We start from the raw sequence: 13,278 nt of genomic DNA on the forward strand, positions 1-13,278 counted from the left end.
ACCTTGTTTGAGGTTGTTTATCTATCTGTGCCACACAAACTTGTAATTCCTCTGAACAGGGTTCTTGTCAAAGTCTTCCATAGTGTATTGTGTAACTGTAAAAGCCATTTTTCAGATACCTAACTGTACTAAGTAGTGTTTTTTTTGGCTTTGGCTTTGATGTTAAGGAATAATTGAACTCAACCATTTCTGTTATCTTGGGTTTGCTTCTAGGAAATTTAAGGTAGTATTCGTTTCTGTGAGAGTGATAGAAAAGTATCTGTTGTTACACAAAAATGTGTTTTTATGCATAGCCTATTGCAGAATCTCAACAACTAGTCCTGCTTCTCCTGAACATGTCACCAAAGAGATTTCAATTCAAAACAGCTCTGTAGAAAACAGAGCTACACCACCATGTCTCTTATATTTCTGTGCTTTGTTCAGCACATTTTCTATTTGTGATTACTTTTCTACCACATACTAATGTCGTGTCCTAGAGAGTCTCTAATCCCTCCATTTTGTAGCCCATCTACATAGTCTTAGCTTATGAACATCTCTGCTTTTTTCACCCACTCATTATCCTGTTTTCTATTTGGATGATAGCTGGGATGATATTATTTGTATAACAAATATTTCTATGAATATTAAACTTTTTATTTCTCTATTGATGCATGTACTGCTAACCCTCTGCTGTTTCTTTATCTTGCTGGATCCTCATCTACCTGACTCATGCTCTTTTCTGTCCAAGAAAGTGGTAGGAGGCATCTCTCTGTGTTCCTTACTTCAAGCATCAGCAACACCAGGTAACATGCTAGAATTTTCCTGAGTCTTTGAAGGAATCATTAGTTGAGGTGATCCTTTCTTCTGGACTCAGATGACTGGAAGATCTCCAGAACTTCCTCTGGTGACTGGCCTTATCGATGCAGGTCCAGGACACCTGTGAAAGCTGAAGCAGCTACCTTTGTTTGTAACCTAAGCACATGATATTCCTGGGGTCTCCGTCACTGCCCTCCTGTCGAAGAGGAGAGGCAATTGCATGGAAAGGGTTCTTGGCTTCCTGCAGTATAAGCTGCAGACTACTTAAAAGAGTGAGAAATTAGAAGTACTTGCTAATTCAGTATAAATGTTGTGAATTCAATTTTCTGGAAACTGGGTAACTCCCAATATCCAGACCAAGCTTGGCAAATCGATTGGAGAAGGTCCTTGGAAAAAAAGAAGACGCTTACTTCTCCAACTTCCTTGTCTTCATTTTATGTGAGTGAGATGCTACCAGCTGACCTTACAGTGTAGTGTGAAGTCTTATCTAGCCTAATAACAATGCTGAAAAATGAAAAAAGGGTTGGAAAAAGTCTGCATGTTATAGGAGTTTTGAGGTCCCAAAGTGGAAAGATAACTTGGTAGGTTTTGCAGTAAAACAGTTGATTGTCAGGATACACTGGTTTGGTGTAGCATATCTTAATATATAATTTTTTCAAGCATGAGAGTGGGGCAGAAAGAATATGTGTTTTTCCTTATGAAAGTCTCAGTTGGCTGCACCCCCTAGGCCTAAAAAGGTTGCATGTATACCTTGGAATGCCTTATTAGCTGAAGTCTTCCTTGTATTTGTCTGTTCTCATTCTGCTTTGATTTTACTGTTATCACAAAGGTCTCACCATGCAAACTAGCTAATCGGACCTTATTCTGAACCTAAGCTGTTTTATAGCAGTAATTTAATAATGCCAGTCCTATCAAGCTGCCAGCCCTTGTGGATACACAGGGTGTTGTTGGTACATATATCATACATTAAACTGAATTTGGCTGCTTAGTACTTGTTACTACTTGTAGTTGACATATGCCACCAACTATGGGCAGTTCTGCATACGTGCACATTCCTATCGGAAGTAATAAACAACAAACACTGATAACATTGTGTTCTTGCTGATAGTTATTAAATATTCAGCGCACGCTTGAAGGCTTCTGACATCCACTTAATACTCATTCCACTTTATAAAAAAGAAAATTATTTCTTGGTCGTACTTCATCTGAGTCAGTGATGAGTGGAAAGATGCTAAGAAGTGCGGTTTCCCATGGAGACAGCTGCCGTGTGGATGTGTGGTTCAGAGTCCAGCTAGCCGGTGATACCTTCAGCACATCCCTGGTTTTCAGCAGCAGAAGATCTGGACCTGAAGGTTCACTATAATTTAGCAAGACCTGGCATCTGGGGATATTCAGCGCAGTTCTCAGCCATGATGAGGGCAAAATTTGCAAGAAGAACTTCTGTCCCTATGAGTTTTGACTGCGATTTCTTTGTAGCTGCACCAGAAAAATATACATGGGAACTTTCTCAGTATTTCATTTTAGTTAGAAAAATAAAATAGGCAGTGCTGGAGGAAGATGAAAAGTTGCTATTTATTTTTTTAAACTTCTTGCTTTCTACCAAAGATATTAATTTCTGTTGAGAACTTACTCCTCCATCTCCTTTTTCTTTTTTTATGTTATCACTGTAATGAGCACATTCTGAGTCTCAGTCTTACTGACAGTACCAATATTGGAAATTCTTTAATTTAGTTTTCGGGTTGGTGTGAAGGAAGAGCAAATCTGCCCCTAATAGTGGCTCAACACAGAATGGTTTAACATCACGGGCTTAATAGTGAAGAACCTGTTTTCATTCACAGCTCCCAATGGATTCTGCTAATCTTGGGTATATCGTGCCTCTGAAAATTAGGTCTGGAAAGAATTTTTATGGCTAGAGAAGGAAGCTTTCTGGATGGGATGAGAGAATTCTTTTCACCCCCCAGCTGAGGAAATGAAGCGCTCAGAAGTGTTGCTGAATTCACTTTTATCTGCAGTGGAAATAAGTCTTATGCACTGCAGTAACCCCTGCTTTGAGGCACAGACCTTTCTGTAGAATGGAGCACACCCATTGGAAAGCAATTGGAGGGATTTTTCTCTATTATCTGAGGATAAGTTACTGCTAACGTTATCTGAGATCATTGATATGGGTCTGCCTCACTGGCACATATGATTAGGCAGTGGTATTTTTACATGTGGATTTTTAAGAATAAATTCATGTTCAAGTGAAGCCTTTTTTTTTCTGCCAAATTTTAAATTGATTTGTCTTTAGCAGTAAGTTATTCTTTATCCCCAAATGCACCTGTTTAAGGATGAAAGATTGCATCTCAATCTTTGTGAGGAAATAAACAAATCTGTTTATATTGAACATGGACAAATGATTACAGCTGGTCAGATTATTGCCTATGAAAAATTTATTTCCAGAATTTCTTTCATCCTTCCTTTCCTCCTAAGGAGAAAATGAAGAAAGGGCTTTGAATTTTTATTAATGATTCATTACTCATAACTGATCAGTGAACAGTTTATGCAAATACACCTTGCAAATTGCTCACTTGAACTATTACTTGGGGTTATATCTGGATATTACCTTCCCATGGGAAGCAGAGGTGTGAACATTTAGATTATTGGTATTTAATCATGGGAAAATAATGCATATCAAATGTTGAATACTCAGACAGATACAGAAATCATTTGCAATACACCTGTTCACGCTGAATTGCACCTTAATGGAGTTCTTGTTGACATTAATAAGTTACAAGTTAAGATGAATGAGTATAAATCACAAGCTAACTAGCTGATAGTTGAACATATTATTCTTTGAGGCCAGTTAACCAGCAGGCCTTATGTTCCTGAAGACTTAAATTTAATATATCTCAAGGAAATATCCCTTTCTGTGATTGAATTTTAAAGACAAAGATTATTTTGTTTCTCCCTCACCGCCCCATCAGTGTGAAGAAACCACATTGGCCTATTTTGTGAATCTGGAAGAGAACGTTTGGCCAGTGACAAATGCAGTACACATTTTTTGTGATTCATGGCTCTTCTGGTGGGGGAAAAAAAAAGTATTTTTATTATTTTTTTACTTTGGAAGGTCCATGTAGGAGTTAGGGGGGGAGAGTATGTTATTCCTGAGATATAACTTACTCATTGTTGTGTGATTTAAATATCTATGGGCAAAGCTCTTGTATAAATATTTTTAAAAATATATTGTAAACCATTAATTGTAAAAAATTTTGGTAGTAGGAGAAATCTTTTTTTTTTTTAAATTGCATACAGATGAAAGTAATTGTGATGCATAGTTGTCAGGTATGGCTTTTACTGAAAGACAGAGCCCTGAGGAGCTGTTAATATGCAGAATCAGAATGTGTCACTCAGCCCAATTTGAGTAACAGACTCAAGGATTGCTAATCTTTCAGTGAAAAAGAGGAAGATTTTTCTAGGTAAAAGTAGTGAGTAAAGTTACCAATTAGAAGTTCAACAAATTGCACATAAAGGAGAGATGCACAGGGACATTTGAGAAATAAAAATGGATTGATTATTTCAGTTTTCTCCTCCACAAGTGGCAGTTGTTCGAGCATTGGATAAGCATTCTCCTTTCAGTGAGAAACAATCATCACTCATGAACGTGTAATGTGCCACTAACAGAGGTAAAAAGGAGTTACTGATGTGGTGAAAGTAGGTGTTTTATTCAGAGGTCTATAATGTATTACTGGCCTCCTAGCATTTAAGTTCTTGTCTTGCTGTAGCATGCTGCTGTGCAGGCAGTTATGCAAAAAGTTGGATTATTACAAAAGTGTAGTTTAATGATAGCATCCATACCCGTTAGAACAGGCTATCGCCTAATTTTATTTACTTGCTGCTGTGGCATGCACCGTGTGAGAAAAAGATACTTAGTCCAAAGGGAGCACATACCTGAGGTTAGTGGTCTGGAGATCAGATCCTGTTCCAAAGATTTTACTAGTAGAGGATCAAAAAGCCCACAGGTAAATGCTTGATCTTGCATGATGCTGCCTTAAAATTTGGTTGTTGGTGTTAATGTGACCACGGTTTCACCCAGTTAAGAAAGTGACTACTACACACAACTGGCAAATTCCTAAAAATGAAGAGTATCATCTGTGGGATGCAAAACCAGACCAAAGGGAGTGTGTGCTCTGGAGAGCCACAAACACCCTGCAAAGGTGCCTGAGAACTTTGTCTCAGGACGAGCTGATAGATGTGCTAAAGAGCAGAACAGGGCCCTAAAGGTTTCATAGACCAGTAATGATGTATTTTAAGTTAAAGAAAAGCAAAACAAATAAGGCTCCTTTTGCAAATGTTGGGTTTTGATGTTGGAAAGCAGTGAGACCAATTAAGATCCATTCCCCTGCTAATATCAGAGATGGCAATTACTAACCTAAGAACACGAATGTGACTGAAAACAGTTTGTTCCTACAGTCATAAGCTTGACACTGTATAGCCTTGGTGCTATTGTAATTCCAGGAAGTGTCAATATAGAATAAACAGGTAAATGTAGAAAATGTAAAAATTAAATTTGCCGAGACTGTTGTTTCACGTGGAGGTGATATGGAATATCTCTAAGAGGTAAAAAATAGGATCTGAATGAACTACTTCTAAATGCATACCAAGAACCTCTCTGTATTGTTGTACTTTTTAATTAGATGAAAATAAATGAATTGAAAAGATGAAAGGAACTCATGTAACATCTCACTTCAAAGGGCAGCTCTACTCTTGAGTGTTTAAGAAAAAAGAAAAGAAAAGCAGCTTATTCAAGAAATATGCTTTCTCTGTGGATTTGGATTCACTTTTACCTGCTTTAGAAACTCAGGAATGACTTCTGCTCATTTGACCTAAATGGAGTCATTACCCTGGTGTAAAGGAGAGTGGAAGCTGGCTGACAGCGATGTTCCCCCCTTGTGCTCCTTCACTGCACTTTGCACTGACTCAGCAATGCTCTCAAATGAGTGGGATTAATTTTGACCTTGTGATGGGATTTATCAAAGTTTCAAAGCTCTGGGCTGTGTTCTGGACAGAAATTGCGCATGCGCCGTGGCTCTGTATCAGGACTTGCTTTGTCTGGCCAAATATATAGGGAAAAAAAAAAAAAAACCAACCAAAAAACAGCTGAATCACTCGTCTGCCTGCTAAGCAAGTCAGCCTTCTCAGAATCCAGAGGCAAGTGCTCCCACCCAACATACCTAAAAGCCATGCCTTGTATACTTTCCATATAAAGAATAGCTTGCATCAAGTAAGATATTTCACCCACCTCATCATTGGCTGATTGGTCTTGAGGGCCCTTTTGGAATCCTGACTTAAGTCCGTGCTGTCCAACTCTAGGGTATGATTTTTGTCTTCCACCAAATTTTACTTGTAGGTTCTCTCTTTAAACATGTGTTGTTTGTTTTGCCCTTAAGCATTTTATTTCCAATCACATCTGTTCAGGCCATCACTCTTGTCATCATATTTCCATGTAGAAGTGACCTGGCTAAGGAGAGGACAAATTCAAACTGCCTAAGATGTCACAGTTTCCTTCCTCATTTAGTTGTCCTGAAGTGTGGGACAGTGACTTTAGAAAATAACATTTGTATGGAGAACCCTAACAGAGGAGTGTCGCAACAACCAATTGAACAAGGATTCAAAGAAAGACTAGCCTATCTCCATCCCTAGGAAGATCCTAAAGGTGGGACATCTCTCTGTAAGCAGTAGTTCTCTCGTGACTCAAAGGAAAACTGCTGCTTCTAGAAACAGAGGTCTTGTGTGTCTTGGAAAAAAAAAAAAAAAGAGTAGCTCATCAGCATCATAACTCCTTGATAGATTTAGGCAGGCTGCTCTGTTTTTTGTTATGCCACAAACAATTTAACCAGTTTGCCAGGTAGCAGGTTGATGTGAAATGCTATCAGCTTTTCACAAACACAATCAGCTAAGCAACTGAGCTCATCCCAAACATGATTAAGTGGTATCAATTATAATAAGAACTAGATAAGGGAGACAAGCTTGTTTCTTGGGTTGGTGTTCTGCAGTATTACTTCAGGAAATGGCTTCTAGAGCAGCATTCAAATGAACTTCATCCTAAACTGATTATTCTAATACTGGAACTGCCGTTGAGTGGGGAAAGAATTTATTTGAAGCATCAATTGCATCAAACGGAAAAGTAGCCATCAAAGTCAATGTTTTGCAATGCAAGGAGCATGTTTGCTCACAATCCTAAATACAGTTAAATATCCTGGGAGAGAGCTCTCTGTGTCCCAAAAGGGGAACAGCTATCTTTCATACCATCATGTTTTGCCGTGGTACTAGTTAAAATTGCTATAGCACTTAAGGCTTAATTTGCTAAATATCCGAATGTATAGATTTGCTAAATATCAGAATTTATAGATGATTACTGTAAATTTTTCTGGGGATAAAACAAAACAATTCAATAGCTGGAAATGTGGGGGAGATGGCAGCTTTACATGAAATTCCACATCTGGTGTTCAGTAAGAACATAGGTGAGAGTCAAGTGCACTGGAAGTAATATAAATATACATACTCTAGGAATAACAAAATATTAGTGCTTTCTTTATCAGAAATGGAAAGCTAGTAATGTAGAAATAGAGGGAGCCATATGAACATACAAGAAATGGACTATTCTGCAACATTCCTATGTAAATTGTAAAAAGAGAGACTTGCCCACATCCTTGAGCAAATATTTTAAACGTTTTTTTCAATTCTTTTATGGCTTCTGGTTCTTGCAATGCAGGTCCCAGCAGGCAATTTTTTTTATGATTCAGAAAGAGTAAATAATGCAGGTCTGACAAAGCAATGCAGGATGCATATACTGCCACAACAATTGTGCTGTTCTGGAGCATAATGTTTGCTTTCTTTTTTTCCGAACAGAAAGAGATTCCTAGGCTCTGGACTGTTTCCATGAAAATCGTTAAGATTTTAGAACAGTACCATGGTTCATGCACCTCTTCTATTGCTTAGCAATGGATGTACTGCAGTTGTCTGTTTAGTTTATAATCACATCTAATGAATAGAAATTCAATTTTCGCTTCCCCTTTTACTGTAAGTGAAATCCAGAGGCCTTGGAGATCTAGGCTGGCTCCTTTTTTGCCCTTTTAAGTGTTTTTCTATTCTGATGATGATAAGGTTGTGGAGGGTTGTGCAGTCTTCTTGATGGGCTCAGTGTCAGTGTCTCTGCTCTGGTTTTTAGTTCCCAGTGTTTTATTTGCTTTGCTAGCCATTGCCAGTAACTGAGCAGGGCAGGTCAATTCCCCCTAACGAATCCTTTCTGTAATCTCTCCTTGGCAGCTGTGTTGGGACCACTGTGACATTTCCTGCAGCCAGTGCAAATTTTTAATGTTTTTCTGCATTTAATTCCAAACCCACTGTTAGCCTCTGCCTTATCTCTTCTTTGTCCTCCTCCCCCAATTTTTCTGGCTTTTTGGATAGAGTACTGCTGCCCTCAGACACTGGTCAACAGGTCTCTGTGAAAATATTCTTGGTGTTAGGTCTCTTTCAAATCACAAGTGGCCATTTTAAATTTCATCACTAAAAACCAGCAAGGTTTCTTTGCTATTAATTATTACTAGGCAAGATTCAGAAATTCCTAAGAAGGATTCTTTGGCCTATGTTGTGTTGAAATATGTGGGCATGAGTGGTCTTTTTTGGGCCATTCATCCTTGTAGCAGTCCATCACTTTTCTCTTGCTACTTGGTTAATAATTATTTGCAGCTTCTATCTGTCTTTCATCCCCTCTGAACATGTTACCATGTTACCCAATACTCTTACATTATTCTTTCAAGTAGAACTTTACCAAATATTTTTGGAAGCTTTGTATGTCCTTCACCTGACAGTGTCACTTGCAGTCTTTAAATTATTTGATAACTGTAGACAAATGAAATGGATGATAAGTAAGAAAAATCACTGTAGAAGTAAGACCTATTATGCCATTCTATTGAAGTTTATTTTATTAAAGCAAAAGCATTTGAAGTCTGACATTTTTAACCTTTGAGCCTTCTCACAATTCATACTTAATTGTGGCACCAAAAGCTTTTTACATGCATTAAGAAAAATGGTACATAAAAAAAATAGACAAAAAAATAAGGAATTACTTTTTTATTTAATGTTATTTGTTTGTCTATTATGTGTGCTTTTAAAGTATTTTTTCCCAAGAGTGCCTCTGTTGTGCTCCATGTCATCCAGTCATTTTTCAGTGTGGACATCATCAGCCCTTTCTGAGAAAGATCCAAGGAACATCAGGTCCCTGTTGAAGCTCTTATCTTCAGATGGTCAGAGTTTAATTTTAAACTTGAACCATGACATTTGGGGTTGTTGCTGGTTGGTTCATTTCCTGCATTAACTGTTAAAGTTTTGAAGATAGGTCCCTCCTCCTTAGAGACTTGCTGTGACCCTAGGTTCAGCCTTAAATGTTAGTGACTTCTGTACAGTTTTGACTTCATCGGTTGCCAGCATTATTCTGCATTCCCATTTGTGGTGAAGCAAGCTGAATGATCACTCCTTGTGGACTGCGGTGCACACAAAACCTAAATAAAACATTTTTTGATGCCTGATATGGTACCTTCTGCCTGCTTGAAATTCTCTTGGGCACCATTTCCTGAATACATCCCCGCCTTGGAGCTGCACCTTCTCCTCCTGAACTGTGGGAATGGCTGCAGTAGTTCATCAAACCTGGAATTTTTGTTTCCATTTGATGTTTCCTATAAAAGTTGTTGGTAGGGGATGTACATTTTCCTCCTCCCTTATATAGAGCTCTTGTTATAGGTCAGCTATTTTTAATTTCCAGGAGGAGCACAAGGAGGGAGATTTGTTGGTGATCTTCCTCTTTGCTCCAGGTAAGGGAGTTCTCTTCTTGCCTTCCCACTCAACTGTACTAGATGTAGTCATTTCACAGTGGGGCAAACACAAGGTCTCCACCTTTCTCCTCACCTGTTCCCAACATTTTCTGACATGGTCAGAAGATAACTTAGGACGTTATAACATATGGTCATAAGACATGACTGTTGCCTTTTACTCTAGAAATCCAAACCCCATGAGTAGCCCACACAGGGGAAAATATCACTTTCTTTGTGACTGTTCATATGAAGCTCTAGCTTTGAAGAGTGTATATTTGCTTTACAGGACACTACAGGACTGGAAAATGAATCCCTAAGGGAAGAGTACCCACTCTGCGAGTTAGATTCACTGAATATATAATAATAGCTCTCAAAACAGATTTAAAGTCTTTACTGTAGCTGCATGGTTTGTTTACTGTGCTCATTTCTTCCATTCTTTAGGTTTGAAGATGGCACAGTCTCTTTTCTTGATATCATTGCTCTGAAACATGGATTTGATGTTCTGGAAAAACTCACAGGTCAGTTAACATAACTCTAGTACTAAGACTGAAGTTCCAGATTTATACTTGGGGAACAAATCTGATCGTATTTCCTATGGCTATAGCTTGATTTTCCTTTGTAGTTTTACTATCCATGTTCATCAGTGTGAAGATCAGACTTCAGTGTAACTGGTTTACTCATGTTTTGCATATGGGATTATTTCAGCCTGGTTTGGAAAAACAAAATACATTGACTGTTCTCCACAAATATACACAAGGCTTGAGTACATCGAGCACATATATCTGCCTCACACTCACAAAAATGCAACAGGAAAATAATAAAGTAGCAGAGCTACATCCTATTGTGACTTGATGCAGTAAGAGTTCCTGCTGTGTGTGAGGACCAGGGAACTTGACCTGGTGCAGAAAAGCCATTTGGTAATACAGATTCAGAGAGGAACCAAAAGAGAGAGTTTAGAGTACGCCTCAAAGCTTTTTGTTAAATAGGAAATATAGTCCCACTGTGCAGGTAGCTATCTTAAAACAGCAAACTTGCCAGACTATGACTTTTCACAGCAGCTTGTTTATGTCTGTACTTTGACACACTTTAGTGGAAAGCAGCAATGAAAATCTAAGGCATCTGAAGTGGCTTGGAATAAGCTGTCAAAGGGGTTCTCCCCAAAACTGTTAGGAGCTGGCCTTAATTCTGGGGTTAATTCATTTATTGCTTATGGGGTGTTGTTTATTTATTTGAAAATATTTTAAAATCTGGATTGAAGTAATAACTTTTTGTCTTCAGTGTCTGATGAACTTTATTTTTCTTTAATGCTCATCAATACCAAGCCTAAATGGTTCAAATAGCAAAGCAGATACATTTATGCTACTTCAAAGGGAATATGGTGAATTGTTATATTTGCTCATTAATAAAAGATGCATTTGACCGTATCAACACCATATTTTTTTATCAGTATGCTTGAATAGAATCATAAAAAGTCTTTTTATGGCACTCTTTATCACATTGAGAAGATCTAAGGATTCCTGCCTTCTGGATGCTAGAACACTTCTGTAGATGTGGTGAGAAGCAGACAGGCTGGACTGATGGGCTGAGGCCAGTTGTATGGGGTTCAACAAGGCCAAGTGCCGGGTCCTGCACTTGGGTCACAGCAACCCCATGCAGCGCTAGAGGCTTGGGAAGAATGGCAGAAAAGGACCTGGGGGTGTTTGTAAACAGCTGGCTGAATGTGAGCCAGCAGTGTGCCCAGGTGGCCAAGGAGGCCAACAGCATCCTGGCCTGTATCAGGAATAGTGTGTCCAGCAGGACTAGGGAAGTGATCATTCCCCTGTACTTGACTGGTGACGTCCCATCTTCCCCATGGAAGAAAGACATTGAGATTCTGAAGCGAGTCCAGAGAAGGGCAATGAACATGGTGAAAGGTCTAGAGAACAAGTCGTATGAGGAGCGGCTGAGGGAACTGAAAGGAGGTTGTAGTGAGGTGAATGTTGGTCTCTTTTCCCAAGTAACAAGTAGATAGGATGAGAGGGAACGGCCTCAAGTTGCACCAGGGGAGGTTTAGATTGGATATTAGGAAAAATTTCTTAACTGAAAGGGTTATCAAGCATTGGAACAGGCTGCCCAGGGAAGTGGTTGAGTCACCGTCCCTGGAGGTATTTAAAAGACAGGTAGATGTGGTGCTTAGGGATATGGTTTAGCGGTGGACTTGGCAGTGTTAGGTTAACAGTTGGACTCGATGCTCTTAAAGGTCTTTTCCAACCAAAATGATTCTATGATTCTAAGTTCAGTAAATTTGCCAAAGCAATTATGTCTGTTGTCTGATGTATAACAACATCTCTATTGAATTAAATTCACAGAGATATTTTTAGTATTTTATGCAGAGTATTTTCAGTGATGTATTTTAACTGCTACAATAACACTTTTTTTTTTTTTCTGATGTCCCTTTTTGTACAGCTTGGATTTCACTAGACAGCAAGCTTTTTTGAAACTAAAAATTGCTATGTAAAAAATGTGGATGTGGCTTCAATTTTTCAGGTTTATAATATTTTCATAAAGATGAAAAATAAAAATTTAGGAATATTTCTATTTTTAATTAAAAATGTATTTTTCCACAGTGCTAAAATGTAGATAGGTAAAGATATATAGAAAAATATAGGCTGAAAGAGTAAATGAAAAGAAACTGATATTGACAAGAAATCTGAAAAAATAAAAAATGGTTTTGACAAATATTTGAATTTTAAAACTTCTGCACTGCTGTTGTAGCCTAGATACTTTGGTGGTCTCTGGTCAAATTCTGGAGTGCCACACTGAAAAGTACAAGTGCCAGCACTGGCTCTTTACATCTACAAGAGACCAGAGTAACTTACAGAAATTCATAGTGGAAGAAGAAATTGAATTCTGTAAAGGTTTTTAATCATCACATGCTCCACGAATTTTCCACAAAGGCTAGTCCTACACCATTATCTGTGGCCCCAGATGAATGAAGCTTTTGTTCCAGTTAAGTAGGAAATTTCAACATCTCGCTTCATGGTAAAACTTATGTGATTGTGCTCCTGTAAGTACAAAAATTTCTATGTGGTATGTTTTTTAATTAGTATTTAGTCATAGAGAAGATAAATCAAACAAGCACCATGCAAAGGTGGTAGTAGAATGTGGTATGGCTATGGTCACGTTTGGGTTTTTCCATCATAAAATGCATTTTGTGTGCCAATTTATCAAAGCTACTGTGAAGGGTGACTGCAGTACTCCAGCTTCCTTGGCCCCGTCAACGTTTCTGGTGGCCCTTCTGTGTCGGCTGCAAGAGCAAGGCTGCCTGGGGTCCTGCAGTGTGGCACCACAGCCTGCAAAGTGGGACACGCTGTCCAGAGCACTACGGTTACCTTTTCAAATGTTCAGCTCTTCAGTTTCCATAGGTGTTGAATATATCTGTTCCTGGCATGACAGCTGCAACAAGAGATGTAGTGCTTTGCAATTGCCATTTTCCCCTCACCGTCCTTTTTTCCCTTGCACATCGTTGAGAATATTGCAGTCACTGAGAATACTGAACTTCTGCAGGTTATTTAATCTGTGTCAAAGGTCCACCGTTGAACAGATTATTGGCATTTGTGTGTATACAACAAAACCGTTACATGCTGTAGAAACA

The 13,278-nt window shown here is 38.6% G+C and overlaps 1 protein-coding gene across 1 annotated transcript in view; it reads left to right on the top strand.

The window, feature by feature from the left end:
• MOCOS (molybdenum cofactor sulfurase) overlaps positions 1 to 13,278 on the top strand; it is a 219,082-nt gene that overhangs the window by 111,822 nt on the left and 93,982 nt on the right. Inside the window, exon 5 of the mRNA XM_074146562.1 lies at positions 10,086 to 10,162. Coding sequence (XP_074002663.1) covers positions 10,086 to 10,162 — 77 coding nt within the window. The remainder of the gene's footprint in view (positions 1 to 10,085; positions 10,163 to 13,278) is intronic.

Source organism: Numenius arquata, chromosome 4 (genome assembly GCF_964106895.1).
Source record: "Numenius arquata chromosome 4, bNumArq3.hap1.1, whole genome shotgun sequence".
NCBI lineage: Eukaryota > Metazoa > Chordata > Aves > Charadriiformes > Scolopacidae > Numenius > Numenius arquata.